The sequence below is a fragment of the Delphinapterus leucas genome, chromosome 15 (assembly GCF_059928025.1).
Source record: "Delphinapterus leucas isolate spDelLeu-1000000601 "Yukka" chromosome 15, BTC_Dleu_Yukka2, whole genome shotgun sequence".
NCBI classification, from domain to species: Eukaryota; Metazoa; Chordata; class Mammalia; order Artiodactyla; family Monodontidae; genus Delphinapterus; species Delphinapterus leucas.
In genome coordinates this window covers 41,244,382-41,260,763 of record NC_143143.1, presented here as the reverse complement: position 1 = coordinate 41,260,763, position 16,382 = coordinate 41,244,382, and the positions used below count along the sequence as shown (strand labels likewise).

The 16,382-nt window shown below is 43.6% G+C and overlaps 1 protein-coding gene across 1 annotated transcript in view; it reads left to right on the top strand.

Moving 5' to 3' along the window:
• The window catches only part of RALGAPA2 (Ral GTPase activating protein catalytic subunit alpha 2), a 264,917-nt gene that overhangs the window by 184,794 nt on the left and 63,741 nt on the right, over positions 1 to 16,382 (top strand). Inside the window, 1 exon segment of the mRNA XM_089896513.1 lies at positions 3,225 to 3,383. Coding sequence (XP_089752639.1) covers positions 3,225 to 3,383 — 159 coding nt within the window.

Sequence of the window (16,382 nt, the reverse complement as noted above, 5' to 3'; positions counted from 1 at the left end):
CTGCAGGCAGCACTGTTCTGGCAGGAAGTTTCTTGGTTAATTTACAAATAAAACTTAGATTTTAGGATGGGCACACTGTCAGCTGAACAATGGGGATGTCAGGCCTGCCTGTTACTTAGTTAAAAGTAGCAGCCGGGCCCACTGAGGAGCAGGAATTCTTCAATCACACAGACGACTCCTTCTGGAGCCAGCTGGCGCCGTAATGCAATTAGTCGGGAAAGGAGGTCAGCCCATTAGGTGTGTCCCAGGGCCAGTGTCACAGTGTGCGCCGCCTGGCAGCGATGGGCAGAAAGGCCCGGGCAGAGGGACTGCAAAACTCTGTCAGGATGAGAAGTGGCAGCACACGAGCTGATTTCTTAAGGCTTAAGCCCTGGGCGCTCGTTCCGAGCCTCTTGTGCATTTGAAGTAGTAGCTGGCGCGAAGGACGGCTCCGTCCAGATGACACACGACTCTGGTCAACGTGACTTGTGTGCACGGGTTTCTCACTTGAGGGCCTGTCGTCAGAATTCTCCAAAACTCACAAAACAACGTCTCCGTGATGAAACCCCCTTTAAATCGAGTGACACTTGGAAGCTTCCAGAGTATTTCCGTGTGTTCTGACGTGGTTGACAATTTGGCCGGGTTGATCTTACTTGTTTTACCTGCCTGTGTTCTTGTCGTGGGCAGAAGAGGGTGTGTCCTTGCTCTTTGCTCAGGGACCGACCGGTCCGTGGCCTCAGCTCTTAGTTCTGTGCGTTGCCTAATTAAACTGACTCGTGCGGACGTCTGAGGCACGTGACCCTGAAAGCAGCTTTCAGATGATGAATCTCGTGTTACCGCCACCTGCAGAATCGCCACACGGGGAGGGTGGGCCCATTCCTGTGATAACGTCCTCACTTGCCCCCGTCCTGAGGATATAGTTGCAAACAGAACTGGGAGAGACTTCATTGGGTTATGTAATCGAGTTACCTAATTTAGAAAAGGGAGGGTAACTGCAACATTTCAATAGTCACCGTATTACCTCAGAGCTAATGCCTTGCAACTTACACGTCTGGCCGGGGAGCTGTCCCAGGTTCTGGGGTGCTGGCCTGTGGTGGGACAGCCACACAGGAAAGCTGTTCCGTAGGTGTGTTGGTCCCATTCAGAAGTTCATGCCAGCCCTGCATCAAGGGGCACAAAACTACCCAGAAGGTTGGCTCTCTCTGTGGGGCGAGGAGGGTGGGTTTGCACCCTGGGGCGGCCCCGGCTCTCACAGTCCCCTTCTGCTGCTCTAAATTCCTCCCAAAGTTTCCATCTGAAACTACTCCTATTTCCCTCAAAAACATGCCTTTATTGTGCTGCTGGTGAGCTGCTACCACGTGTTTGACTCCAAAAGGATTGAATTTCAGGAGTGCGTTGTGAACTCCTTGCATGTTTTATTGAAAAGGAAAAAGAAATAAAAATGGAAATAGAGAAAGAGAGAGATAGATGCCTAGTGTTACTGTGAAAATCTGGGGTCTTCTTTTTTAACTATTTATGTAACGGGTTGGTACACCTTTTGCCTGTAGACGCCGTTGAATTTTTCTGCACTGTCGTGCCTCATGCTCAACGCCCGCAGTGGCATGTGTCGCAGAGCCCAGGTTCAGACTCAGCTGAATAGAGCGCCTCACCTAGGAGCCACCTGAGCTCGCACCTCACCGTAGGTGCAGAGGTACAGTGGTCCCCAGAGGTGTGACAGAGGGAGGGAGAAGCAGGCATTGCAGCAAACCAGCCTCCTTTGTGACCTTGTAAACAGAAAGGAGGCCTATTGGGGTGATCTCAGGTTTTCCCTTTGTGGTCAGAGAGTCTATAAAGAAATTGTATTTATATTAAAGTGTTTTAAATACATAGTACTTCAGAGCATCCTTTTTTATACTTTAAGACAAAACCAAAGCATTAGCTTTGACGTAACATCTCTGCTGTACTAAAGTGCCTCCGAATTTAGTCACTTTTAGGATTCACCTGTTAAATAAGCTAGGAAGCAGGACACACTTTGTCATGGTGGTAGATGGCCTCCTTCTGCAGTGTGTGCAGGGCCGGGACCTCACATCCTTAGGAGGCGTCCAAGGGCCTTCACCAGTCAGCCTCTGTGGGTTTAGGACTTCAATTTCAGCCAGCATTTTAACCTTTACAATCGAGTTTGCTTGAGTCACACTGCCAGGCCTGCCCAGATGACCTCACCTGCACTTTCTCCAGCCTGGGACGCGCAGTCACTGTGCCGGAGCTTTGTCGAGGGTGTTCTTGCATTGGACCCAGCTGGGCCCTGAGGGATGCTCACAGGTTCCCTTCCTTGGAGGCATGGGAAGCCCTTCTCGAGAGGCCAGGAGTCTCAGACTTGTTTTTGGACCACGTGACCTCTTGTGTATAAAGTGATACACGAGAGGGCTGGGGGAGTTGAGCTGTGACAGCGCAGTTGCCCTGGCTACAGCTTAGATGGCCATGGGCAGTGGAGGCCAGGTGGGTCAGAAGCCCCAGCCAGCTTCCAGGCTGCCCTGCCTCCTACACCGTGGCAGGGGTGTGCCCCGCCTTCCTGAGCCCCCTCCCCTCCTTATCAGACAACATAAAGATAACGTGGCCTACCTCAGAGAGTTAGTGGAAAGACTGAACAAAATGTATGTGTGAACAGACTTTCTCTACAGTAAGGCACTCTTCAAATGCTAGGTACTATTGCTTGGTATTAGTCTCTTATGAAATTTAAGTAACACATTAGTTTCTTAACAGAGGTAGTGTTATACATACTTAATGGTTTGTCATAAATCTAGTTTTTATGCATTTGGTAAGGATTGTGTTATAATGGCTTCTGTTCTCTTACACTCATCTCCTGTTTTCCATAATAACCATTGAATTCAGAGCCTAATGAAGCTCTACTGTAATATGGAATAAAAGTCTCACACCGTCCACTGTGTAGAAACATGCTCAGCCACATACTGCGTAAGGCTTTGCTGCAGGAGTAAAATTAAATTTTTAACAAATCCTGGAAAAGGTCTTGTACCTGCGATGCTTACATGCCTCTCTCTCGGTTCCAATGTGTTTCATAGCAGGGCGAGCTGTGTTTTTTTCGTGTACCTGTGCTTTTTTAAAATCCCCACAGAAGGCATCGGTGTTGTAGCCTTTTTTGGTGGTGAATTATTTTTGCCTCTGTGTATAATAATTCAATTTGTAAGCCACGACCCCTCCTAAAGTGCTGTTAGCGCTCTGATTAATAAGGAGCCAATTTGCCGTTGCAGCTCCGTCACTTGGGGAATGACGAGGTCCACATCATCTGGTCTGAACACTCCCGGGACTACCGCAGGGGGATCATCCCCACCGCCTTCGGAGACGTTTCAATCATCATCTACCCCATGAAGAATCACATGTTCTTTATCGCGATAACGAAGAAACCCGAGGTACGTTTTCACCGCGTTATTCTTCTGGCTTGTACAGGCGTTTGCCATATGATTCACTGTTACTGAAAAACAGTGATACCAGTATGCTAAAGGGGCCACTTTACATGTATGTGAATTACACATGCTAAATAGGAATTAAATATGAATTGGGATTTTCAAAGAATCTTTCATCAGGAGCACAGAATTCTGTATTTTATTACTGAGACTCTGAAAATTATAATGTAAAGACACGTATGGTTTTTTAAATGTTTTTAATTTTTAAGATTTTATAATTTAAAGAAGTTGTCATTTAGAACTTGGGGCATGTTGATTAATAACAATAAGAGTTGAATGAGCCCCTTGTCACACCTAGCATTTTGTGGGTAGCTGTGGGTACGGGATCCAGCCTTGCCTCTGCCGCTGCTAACGGGGGTCAGTCCTGAAGGATCGTGGAAAAGTCCTAAAGAGCTGGGCCTCCATGGCTCGGCCCATGTCGGGGCTTCTAACAATGGACGTGCCTTGCCACCCGTCAGTTCAGCCGGGTCCATTGGCATCGATCATGGGAACAGCCGGAACCATCCAGGGCCTGAGTGCCGGGACCTGGATTGGCTTCCGTTTCTGTCTTTGCCCTGCCTTTAGTGGTGGTTTAACAGTGCTTGATAACAGTGACTTGATTTTATTTGCAAGTACTAATACAAGGTGAGTTTTTTGGGGGGTTTTTTTTAGTTTTTTAATTAGACGTTTAGTGTATTAAGTCTCTCATTCTCAAGAAAATGACTTCGTGTGTTTCAGCTTGATATTAAATACAACCTTCATTTCCATTCCAAATTGTCCTCCTGCAGGAGCTAAAAGTTACCGTTCTAAATACTCGCTATTTTTAAGCTTTAAAAATAGTAGGTAAAGATTTCCTGGGATTTATAACCTAATCTAAAGTGTTCAAGTTGTGAGGATTAAACGAGCTAAGAAATGGAAGGTGCTTCAAACAGTGCCTGGTCCAGAGGAAAAGCTACTTAAGTGTTAATGATAATAATAATAATTATTATTATTATTGCTATTATTTTTTTTGTTATGGTTACTACCATGAAAATAGAATAAATAATGACAGTGCTAGTCAACTCCTGAACTCAGAAAAGCCCCTACTCTGGCTGGTGAGAAGCCTGACATAAAGGGAACCCTCTTTTCTATTCAGGGAGCAAAGATGCCAAAGTTCTTCGTGTTAAATATTTGTGTTATCTTTGGTTCAAGTCTCTGTGCGTGCGAAGTGTTCACGTTTGTATAAGAAAATGGCTCTTTAGTGCTAATAACATTTGCGTGTGTCCATGAAGGACATTAATTTAAAAAATTAAACTGAAAATGTTAATATTAGACAACCAATAAATTCAGTATCCTGTAGCTTTCAAAACTGGAGAATGTGTTTCTTTAATATTTAGTATGGATTAACTGGCTTTATTAGTTCATTTTCAACACGGCCCTCTAAAATGTCATTTAATGTCCTAAAAATGTCACTTTTATTTTTATAGTAAATTAAGAACATAAAAGGCATTTGAGTTCACTTCATAGTGTCAAAGTGATTTTTGAAAAGGTATTATAATGCATGAAAACAAGTTTCTTTAAAAAATGTGTAAGTTTTATAAATTTGGCGGTAAATTCTGACAAGATGAATCGAGCAAATCGTTTTCTTAATATTTCAATTCAAAAAGCCTAAAGGGAAGAAGAGAATAATGGCCAACTGGAAATTTAGTGTTATCCCCACATTTAAAGGACAAACCATTACAATGTAATAAAATTAATCCAGACATTTCCAGGGCAAGTGTGGCTGACCTTTTGTTCACCAACCACTGACCCCAGGGTGAATGCGAGAGGCTTGTGGAGGGAAAGTCTGTTTGTTTGGCTTCGGTCCCTGGTATTTAAATTGCATTCCCTAATCAAATGAAAAGGCTGTCCTCTCTATCAGGTTACAGAATCCATGGCAACATTTGGCCTTTTATATCCATAATGTTAGCCTTTTTGTTCGCATCTAAGTAGAGACACCTGGAGCAATGTTAACATTAACCGATTTAGCATTAATAGCTTCATTATATAAGAATTTCTGATCAGATAGCTGTTACTTTTGTTATATTGCTTCAGCTTGTATTGTTGTCATTTTTTATCTCCCTGCTTGGCAACCAGGCAATGATTTGCAAATTTTTTTTGTCTTGATTAATTAAGCAATATAATTATCAGTAACCACGATGCAGCCTTTGCTCAACAAAGCTTCAGAGAGAAAACAATGGTAAGTCTGTTAGTATGAATGCATTCCACGCGTCCCAGATGCATGAGGATATTATGAACAATGAGGGGAAAGGCCGCCTGGGAGCGGGGACAAAGGGTGCCACGCAGACTCGACACACTGCGCATACCGCCAGGGACGCGCCGCGGGCTCCCGGGGACACAGACGCCTCGTTAGATTACAGCTAGTCAGCAGAGATTAATTCTCAGCCATTTGGTGCAATAATTTACCCATTCCCCAGTATTTTAACCAGAGCGCCTTACCACGGAAGGGAAGGCTTTGTACTTGAAAGGTTTATTTAACCTTGCCTACTTTTAGGGATCGCCACCAAAATCAGTATTTTTGCTTAGAAATTGTCATGACGCAGCTGTTTGAAGTTGAGGAAGCTCCTTCTCGGGAGGGCAGGCTGTGCACGAGTTTCCAAAATGATAGGTAGCATCAGAGCTGTCTGTGGAGGACCTGTATCTTTTATCTGAACGTGGTGTGACTTTGTGGTCTGAGTACACTTTACCAGCCTCTGGGTAGCCATACTTCTCTAAGAATAATTTTAATCCTTCTTTAGGAGGGAAAAAAAAAAAAAACAAACCTCATCAGTACACAAAAGTCCTGCTCACTGGATAGAGTCATGCATATTCAAATTGTACTTTCATTCACTGGGCCTCATTAATAGCCTGTGTAATAATGTGAGGCTGTTTGTAATACAAGCTCACAGACAGCACTGCTTCCAAGGCCTTTGAAATTTAACATATTTCGCTTTTTCATCCATACACCTCCCTTAAATATACAAATTATGTGCCTGGCAGAATCCGCCTCCTCTTCATAATACAGCCTTTGCAAAACGGTATGTCGAAGGACCACGGCTGTGTTCGTGTCAGGCAGGCATCTGAGACGGTCTGCTCCCTTCTTGAGCTTTTCATTGAACTTTTTAAAAGATACATTTTAAAAAAATCAGTGTGCTGAGCAATGTAATACCATTGTTAGGTTACTTTCAAGATAAGTCTGTCTCCATAAGTGTGGATACCGTAGCCTTTGGTCACGGAAAAGAAATGTGCTGTTGTCAGACTTGTGGTTTTTCCTACTTGTATTACTAAGTCAGTAGTCAGAGAAGACGTACACATGGGGCAGAACGTGAGTGATATGCAGGGTTTGTTAAAGCGCCCAGTTTGTCCTGCAGAAAAGTGATTCATAAAGCCTCCAAACTGCAGGAGGTACCCGTGTTACTTTCCTTCTTCCAGTAATTGGAAACAGTATGGGTACTCAGCACATTGGCTTGTATGAATTCGTGAAGGTACGTTTTAGCATTTTTCTCATGTTTCTCTCCAGGCACATGAGTGACTGGCTGGTGACTATCAGACCAAAAGGTAGATGAGCGGAAGAAGCCTTGACCAGGAGCAGTTAAGACAAGAGGAAGCTGTGGGAAAGCGTCCTCTTTGTCACCCCAACCAGTGTCCATTTTGTAAATGAAAAACATGTTAACATCCTCTAGACTCTCCTTACTTGGCCATGGTAGTTATGGGCCTGGGAGGAAAACAGGTGATGATTCAGTCCTTTCTAAGAAGCACAGGCAGGAGAGAGTAATAGGATAGGAGCTGGGGACCCCAAAGTTCCAGTTCCTGTGCTGCCACAGCGGGGGGTGTCTTGGGCAAGTCTCTTAATGTCTTTGGACCTTAACTTCCTCAGGTGTAACATTCAGGTTGGGGACCAGGGTGTCTACAGTCCTTCCGGGGATTCTAAGCACCCTTTAAAGAGGATGGGCCCTCCTTGGGTCGTCATGATCCTAGATGCCCATCCTTTCCCCAAGTTGCCCTGAAGCTGCCGTTGAGGTAGTTTCTGGCTCCCTTGCAGGCTCAGCAGCTGTTGTGTGTGTGTGTGTGTGTGTGTGTGTGTGTGTGTGTGTGTGTGTGTCTCCAGAATGACACCTAGCCCAGGACCTTTCCCTGGAGTAAGTGCTCAAAATGCTAGTTAGGGCTGATGCACCAGAAGCCACAAGAGCATCTGCACATGTGAGGCCAAGAGGAGCCAGTGTTGGCACCTGTGTTTGGAAGGAAATCTTTTCCTAACGTGGCTTTATTATAAAGGGAATGTGTTTGACTGCAACATGGTTATGTAAATTTCCTCTTATTTCAAATGTTCAATTTTCTTATTTATCTCAACCCCAACCAAATAACCTTTTTGCGATTAAGTCACACATTTTAAAATACTTTGGGACATTCTCAGGGAAAGTAAGTTGTTAGTTTTTGAATATGTAAAGAATCATTTATTTTGAAAAGATAACTGAGAATACTGAATAACCAGAATTCATTAAATATGTTATTAAGTGGATTACTGCAATATGTTCTGTTTTGGTAATTTATTATTATCGTTATTGGGAGTTTTTAAAGTAGAGGAATGACACTGGGAACTTTGTGAAAAGGCAGCTGTCATTTGCAGATGTTATATCAAAATCAAATTTCTTCTCTAATTCATGGCCACTCCTAATCTGAGGAATTCCCTGGATACAAGAGATCTATATTATTCCTTTTGTCCAGTTTTGAAAGACTATCTGAGTCACCCACAAACAGTTGCCAAAGAATAATAAGGAACATTTATTTATAAGATAAGCCTCAGTACAGATGGAAAAAAATCTATAGCCTATTATTAACTCATAGCTCCTGTTTTATCTTTCACAACAATTTGGCTATTAAGAATTCCTTCTCAATTGATTTTCCTCAAAAGTTGCCATTGTTTTCCCTTTTTCTCAGTTGGTCTTTGATAATACATCTTCCTGCTTTTGCCTTATCCTCCTCCTTTGGCCAGAGCCAGCCTGTGTAAATGTATCCTGAGTGGCCAGTGGAAGAGCCCGCTTTGTGTCAGAAAGTAGGACAGTTCTCATCCTCTGCCCCAAGTGACCTCAGCAGGAAAGGCCTTCGGGCCCACGATGCCCGTTCTCTGACCCCTCGGCAGACACGCATGTGCCTTTCAAATCTCCTGCACGCGGCTGCACACACCCTCGGCCAAAGCTGCGCAAGGCAGGCTGGGGTGTCAGGAGTGTAGAGAACTCCTCCGTAAGCAGGACACAGGCCCACCGCCCCCAGAGCAAGAGGCGTACTTTCTGTGCTGTACTTGAAGTTCATTAGTTTGTTGTTTGCTGTAGTTGGGTTTTTTGTTGTCCAGTTTTCTTCATGAATTCTTTTATCACAGCTCCATCTCACTGATTACAGGACTGCTTTTTAGGGTTAGGGTTAGGATTAGGGTTAGGGACCTCATGACAGGTCCGTGGAGCACTTCTCCCCCACACCTCACCATGGCATCAGCCAGACTTTTGTATAGTAACAGGAAACAACCAAAAGAGCTGCACATCTGAGACCTTATCCATGAAGTCTCTAGAGAAACCCAGACACAACAGGGGAGTCAAAAAACGGAGGCATCCAAGGAAGCTTTAGCCTCTGACACCTTCATCTACAACTTCAGCAAACCATAAACACAGCCAGACAAACATAGCCAGACAAACATAAAGCCTTACACTAAAGGCCTATTTACTTCAGTTCCTTTTACCTGGTATATCATGTCCAGCTTTCAACAAAAAAATTACAAGGCATACTAAAAGGCAAAACAACCCCCACAGTTTGAAGAGACAGAGCAAGCATCAAAATCAGACTCAGATATGGCAAAGATTTTGAAATGATCAAATCAGGAATTTAAAAGAACTACGATTAATATGCTAAAGGCTCTAATAGAAAAAATGGACAACATGCAAGAAGAGATGAGTAATGGAAGCAGAGAGATGCAAACTCCAAGAAAGAATTAAAAGGAAATGCTAGAAATCAAAAACACTGTAGCAGAAATGAAGAATGCCTTTGATGGGTTCACCAATAAACTGGACAGGTGAGGAAAGGAACTGTGAGCTTGAAGACATGTCAATAGGAATATCAAAACTGAAATGCAAAGGGAAAAAATGATAAGAAAACTGAACAGAGCATTCAAGACCTGTGGGATAATTATAAAGTGTTATATACCCCTAATGGGAATACTAGAAGGAAAAGAAAGAGAAAGAAACAGAAGAAATATTTGAAATTATAACTTAAAGATATTTTTATATAACATGTATTTTAATATATAATTATAATATGTGAAAAATTTCTTAGTTGTTGACAGATACCAAACCACAGATCCAGGAAGTGTAGACAACACCCAGGAGGATAATACCAAAGTATCTACACCTAGACATATCACATTCAAACTGCACGTTGCAGACTGAATGTTTGTGTCCCCCCCCACCCCACAGAATTCATATTTTGAAATCTAACCGTCAGTGTGATGGTATTTAGGGGTAGGGGTAGAGAGGTGATTAGGTCATAAGGGTGGGGCCCTCAGGAGTAGAATTGGTGACCTTATAAAAGAGGCCCCAGAGAGCTCCCTTACCCCTTACTGCGTGTGAGAACACAGAGAGAAGACAGCCATCCATGTACCAGCCATCTTCTGACGTCTTGTTCTGGGATTTTCCAGCCTCCAGAACTGTGAGAAATAAATTTCTGTTGTTTGTAAGCCAGCCAGTCTATAGTACTTTGTTAAAGCAGCCCAGACAGACACTACCAAAAATCAAAAACAATGGGAAAATCTTAAAAGAAGCCAGAGGGAAAAAAATAACAACTATAGAGGTTCAAGGATAGGTATTACATTGGACTTCTAGCCAGAAATCATTCAAGTTAGAAGCAAGTGAAGTAAAATATTTCAAGTGTTGAAAGAAAAAAACCACCAGCATGGAATTCTGTATTCTTCAAAAGTGAAAGAAGAAGTGAAGACTTTCTCAAACAAAAATTAGGAAATTTGTAGCCAGTAGACCTGCCTTGCAAGAAATATTACAATAAGTTCATCAAAAAGAGAGAATGTTACAGAACAGAAACACAGATCTACTTTAAAAAGGAAGAGCTTTGGGCCTTCCCTGGTGGCGCAGTGGTTGAGAGTCTGCCTGCCAATGCAGGGGACGTGGGTTCGTGCCCCGGTCCGGGAAGATCCCACATGCTGCGGAGCGGCTGGGCCCGTGAGCCATGGCCGCTGAGCCTACGCGTCCAGAGCCTGTGCTCCGCAACGGGAGAGGCCACAACAGTGAGAGGCCCGCGTACCACAAAAAAAAAAAAAAAAAAAGGAAGAGCTTTAGAGAAGGAATAAATGAAGGTAAAATGAAATGTTTTATTTTCTTATTCTTAATTGATCTAACAAATAACATTTTGTTCCAAACAATAATAGCAACAATGTATGCAGTGATTATAACTTATGGATAAGTAATGAATGACAGCAGTGTTATAAGGATGGGAGGGAAGAATTAGAAATATTCTGCTATATGGTACTTGCACTACCTGTGAAGCAGTAAGTGTTATTTGAAAGAGGACTTGGATTAGTTATAAATGTGTATGTCAAACTCAAGGGCAAACACTAAAAGAAGTAAAATGTATATAAAATATATACACACACACACACGTATGTGCATGTCTGGGGGACAGGGCCATGCCTCCCCCTCCACATCCCACCCTGGACCATGGAGCACATGAGAAGTGCTTGGAATTTAACACATTTTAACTTTTTATAAAGTTTTCAGTCCGTGGACTTCTCAGTCTTTCTGACAGATAACGTAACTGATATTTCTTTTTTCCAACGGAAAAGCTGTTATACTTAAATGCAATTTTTTAACCGATGTATCTGTCACCCACTTTGGCATCTCAGGCACAAATGCAGGGCCAGAACACACCTTCTCAGTTCAGAAGTTCATATCGTGGGATCATGAGCTTCCCAGAGGGGGAAACTGGCAGGTCCTGGAATCCTAGACACGGGGGGTAGAAGCGCCCTGAGAAACCACCGGTTCTGACCTCACTCACGCCCAGATGACCCTGTGAGGGTCAGCCTGTCTGTGCAGCCAGCATCCCTGGTGCCTACAGCCCTGTGAATAACCACGCCCAGAAATCACTCCTTTCCCTTCCGCCTCTCATTTTGGCCCTTCGTTATTTCCAGTCTGGCACTTGATTCTCTCATTGTTCATTATAACTTTTTGGTTGTTTTAGGTTGACTTTGGGGATCTGGTCAGAAACGTGAGAAACTGTGTTGTTTGCAATTTTCATGAAACGCCCCCAAATAGGTTCTCTTCTCCTCGGTTCATAGGCAGGATTTGGGGCAAGGCACGTGGTGTCCCCGGTGGTGGGGCTGCTCCGCCCTCGTGCCTTGGTTGGTAGACGTGAAGGACTGCCCCTCAATGTGAGCCTTGTAGGACCACATCTCCAGGGATGGCCCCCGTCCCCATGGGTGATGAGGCGGTTCTGGCTTCGGGGTAGGTAACCAGACGGCTTCTCTGGGAGGATGGGCGTCTCCCCGCATGCCTAGTCGCCCGTGTGTAGGAGCTCTTTTCTTCCGTGTCTTTCCTTCCTGACCCCTTATTATAACATTATTTTCCAGCTCACAAAGTTCTGTTCATAGAGATTGTGGTCATTATTGCCATTACTCTTCACTTCACAGGCCCTTGCTTTACTCCCATCTTTTTGTAATGTGGCTTTTCCCTCCGAGAATAAAAACATGCATTCTTCCCTGCCTGACTTCTGCGTTTGGTTCCTGACCACTTAGTTTGCAAAGACCAACTCCAGGTTAGCTCTGTGGCCTCTACCAGGTTGTATCTCCTAGCGACACGCACAGACTTGAAGAGCACGCTTTCATCGTGGCCTTTTCATCTCATGAATAAACGTAGAAAATTTACCTGGGGCTCTGTGTTGCCTGCATTTGGTTTCCCAGGACATTAGGTGGGTGGAGAGGCTGCAGGTGGGCAAATATAGCAGCAACGAGTTGTGAAAACGAGCTGGTTATTTCTGCTGGGCGTTCACGGAGTCCGCTGTCAGCTGGGTCCCCCGGCTGTTCTTCAGTATTTTCCTATATCTCTCAGTGATTCTGATGTGCCATGCATTTCCCAAGGTACCAATTCCAGAGCTTTTCAGTCTTCTCAAGTCCACAGTCTAGGCTTCCCTCCTGCCTTCCCTCCTTTAGTGCCCAACCTCTGACTTACCCAGGAAGCCCCTCGGCAGCAGCGTGCGGGCTGTTGCCCGGTTCTGTCGACACCCTTGCTCTTTATTTATCTCTAACCTTTTAGGCGTGTCTGTTCACACAACACCAACTAATGCTCAGCTGGATTAACACCTCCTGACGTACGCGGTGGGGAAGCTGCCTTAGCAAAAGAGCCAGTGCCCCCTCACCCTTTCCTTCCCGTCTTACACTGTTTGCCTGGGGTATACCTCCCCTCCCACCACCAGCCTCTGCTGACGCCCACGGTCATGACCGCCTCCTACATGAAGGTTTCTGAGGCTTCTCTCAGCTAGAAGAGGACTCTCTCTGGCTACAGAACATTATGTCTGTACTCACCCTAAAGCTCTTTTTTTCTCTTCATCTTTTTGCCTTCTTGAATACATATTTTTATCTTCCGTGCAAACTGCCTGTGGACAAGAGCCATGACTTATTTTTCTGTATTCCTCTATAGCCCTCAAAGCAGGCAAATACGTAACTATGAAACGTTACGTACGTTTCTATGAAACTATGAAATCTGATCTCCCTGCCCCTTTCAGAAGTTTCAGGCAAAATTTGAGAGTCCTCTGATTATCCATTTTTTCCAAAAATTATCTTCTGATATTTAGAGAACATATTTATACATATACAGAGATTAAAATATTTGGAAATAAACATTCTCCTTCTCAGAAACATACCTTATATTTCTTTTAAAGTTTTCACCCTTATCTCAAAAGTATATGATTCTTCTACATTCCCTCTCATTAGGACAGTACTGTTTGCACCACACTTATTAATATAGCATTTGAACCTTTCAGCCAGTCTGTGAGGGCAGTAGGGCAGACCACACTGCCCCTGGGCTCCAAATACGTCCACAGTTGGTGCAAGTGTAGCAAACTTGGTTTCCGGGCAGCCAAACCAAGTCCAGAATTTGAATCCCAGCAGCGTCCATCTCTTTCTGAGTAGAAGAGTGTTAGTTGTCACACCTGTGAGCAGAGGCTTATTAATGAAGGACTGTGTACACTTTACAGGCATATGTGCGGAATCCTAGACCTTTGATTAAGTCACCCACCTCTTACGTGAGAAAAGCAGTGTCAAAGAGCTGGGCACAAAAATCGTGGCCATATCTTTGTTATGAACAGATGCCTTTAGTTTTTAAAAAGGGAGGCATAACAGACCAAACTGGGTAAGTCACACCACCCAGACTCTGCATTTACAGCTTCCAGCACAGCCTGGGGCTCAGCAGGCCTGGATCTCGAGGCAGTGTTCCGGTTCTGGAAGCTAGAGGTCATCCATGAGGAACTGGAACAGACCTCAGTTGTTGATTATCCAAAATGTCTCGACTGAGTCCTTGAAAGATTAATTCCCACAAATCAAATGGAGATTTCCAATCACTTTGTGTGTCCCAAGGATTCTCCCTTGGCCTTGCTCCAGCAACTGGGTGCATCCCTGTGCTGTTAGGCTGCACAGTGTTGCAGCAGGAACTTCTCTGCAGATGCGAGTCTTCTCTGCTTTCACGGGATCTGGCCAAGAGAACCTGGCTGTGAAAGTGCCTTGGACTAGACCCGGGCCTGATGAGGAGAAAATCATTGGGGCTGTACTTTCTAGCTGTGTGCTTCCTCTCACAGCTGTTCTTCCTTTCAGTGCGAGCACGTGAGAGGGGCTCCACATGCATCTCCTAATTTGCAGCTGGAAAGGAAATCTAGCTTGTCAGCAGTCTTCGAAAATCTTATTAACCTCCAGGATTTGGTCATCATGCAGAAGCTTTAGTTGGTTGTGAATATACATGCTCAACAGGCACGAAGTGATGAATTGAGGTTATGATTAGGCCTAATACTTGATGTAAGTCTTCCAATAAATTTCCCGTTGGGCGTGGGAGCAGGACGGGGTGCGCAGGAGATTCCCTTTTCCCCGTCCCCATTGTGTAGCAGAGCCACTCACCCAGGCCACCCCAGAACTCCCTGTACTACCTTGCTGTCCAGTGATCTGGGGAGCCTGATAACCAGGGGCAGTTTCCCCTTCCAACTGAGGGGAACCACAGTGCCTTCTTCTGGTAGGGTTGCTGCTCCCTTCCATACTAAAAACTAACATCAGAGACCAGCATTGTAGGAGCAAAAGAAAACACTGACATGTGGGTCAGGAGGAGTAAAGGGAGCAGCGCTCTCCTCCCCGCTATACCTAGATGTGAGTATTCGGATTATGGAAGAACGGCCGCCATGTATTGGTTCCTGGTTCCAAGGACATACCATATCTTATAAGTCAGTATCCCACCCTCACACGGCAGTATGTCCCAGTGAGCATGGGAAATGAGTTTTCAACAATCTTCCTGCATGTAGGCCCCTCCACTCAGCTCCACTGGGTCCAGTGGACCTCTGTCACACTGTCTTGCTTCCTACAGCTTATGGTGTAACTTGCTATAAAATGAGGCCAGCCCCTACCCTGTTCTCCCTCAAGAATGTCTTAGCTTTTCCTGGCCTCTCTGATTCCCATATACATTTTAGAATCAGCTCATCAGATACGGTGTGTTGAATCCACAGATCAGTCTGGGATGGGAAATAACAAGTGCTGAGTCTTCTAGCCCATGGACAGATACATCCTTCCATTTATTGTATTCAGACTACTGGAACGTCTCTCAGTGAAGTTTTACAGATTTCTGTATACTTTCCTTGTTAGATCTATTCCTGTGGACTTCATATTTTTATGCAGTTGTAAATAGTATCTCTTCATTTCATTTTCTAATCATTGGTTGCTGGTAGATAGAAATGCAGTAGGATTTTTCTGTTTATGCTGTGTCCATTGACCTTGATAAACCCTCTTATGAATTTGGAGCGTTTTCTGTAGATTCTTTTGGAGATTCTGTGAATATAATCGTGTCATCTGAAATAATGACCGTTTTGCCTCTTCATTTCTAATTAATAATCTCCTATTTCTATTTCTTGCATTACTGTATTGGCAAGGATCTCCAGCACAGATGTTGATAGATGTGATCAAGGGGACACTCTTCTCTCTTACATACATAAAGCTTTTAATGTTTTACCCTTAAGTTTAGTGGTTTCTGTAGGGTTTAGTAGATATTCTTTAACAGATTAAGGAAGTTCCCGTCTATTCCAAGATGGCTAAGAATTTTTTTTTATCATAAATGAATTTTGAATTTTATGAAACACCATTTTCAACATCTGTTGAGGTGATCCCCTGACTTTTCTCATTTCTACTACTAATGTCGTTAAGTATATAGATTGAATTTTAATGAAAACCCACACATATTCCTGGGATATACTCAACTTGGTCATGATGTTTTATTATTCTTTTGCACGTTATTGAATTGGTTGGCTAGAATTTTGCCGGGATTTTTGCATGCATGTTCATGAGTGAGATTGGCTCCTGATTTGTTATTAAGACTACACTAGCCTAATAAAATGAATGGGTTTGGTTTCCCTTTTCCTATACACTGGAATTGTCTCTAAAATAATAATTTGTTCTTTAAAGGTTTTGTAGAATTTGCCAGTAAAGCTATCTGGGATGGCTTTTCCTCTTTAAAATAGTTTTTTTTCACTGTGATTCAATTACTTTAAAGCTTACAGAATTATGGTTTTTATATATCATCTTGTATCTATATTAGCTAAGTTGTATGTTACTGGAAATTTAGCAATTTCGTCTAAATTTCCAAATGAATAGGCATAAAAAGCTATACACGTTTTCTAAGCATCTGTGGTCGTGTCCCCCTTTTATTTTTAATA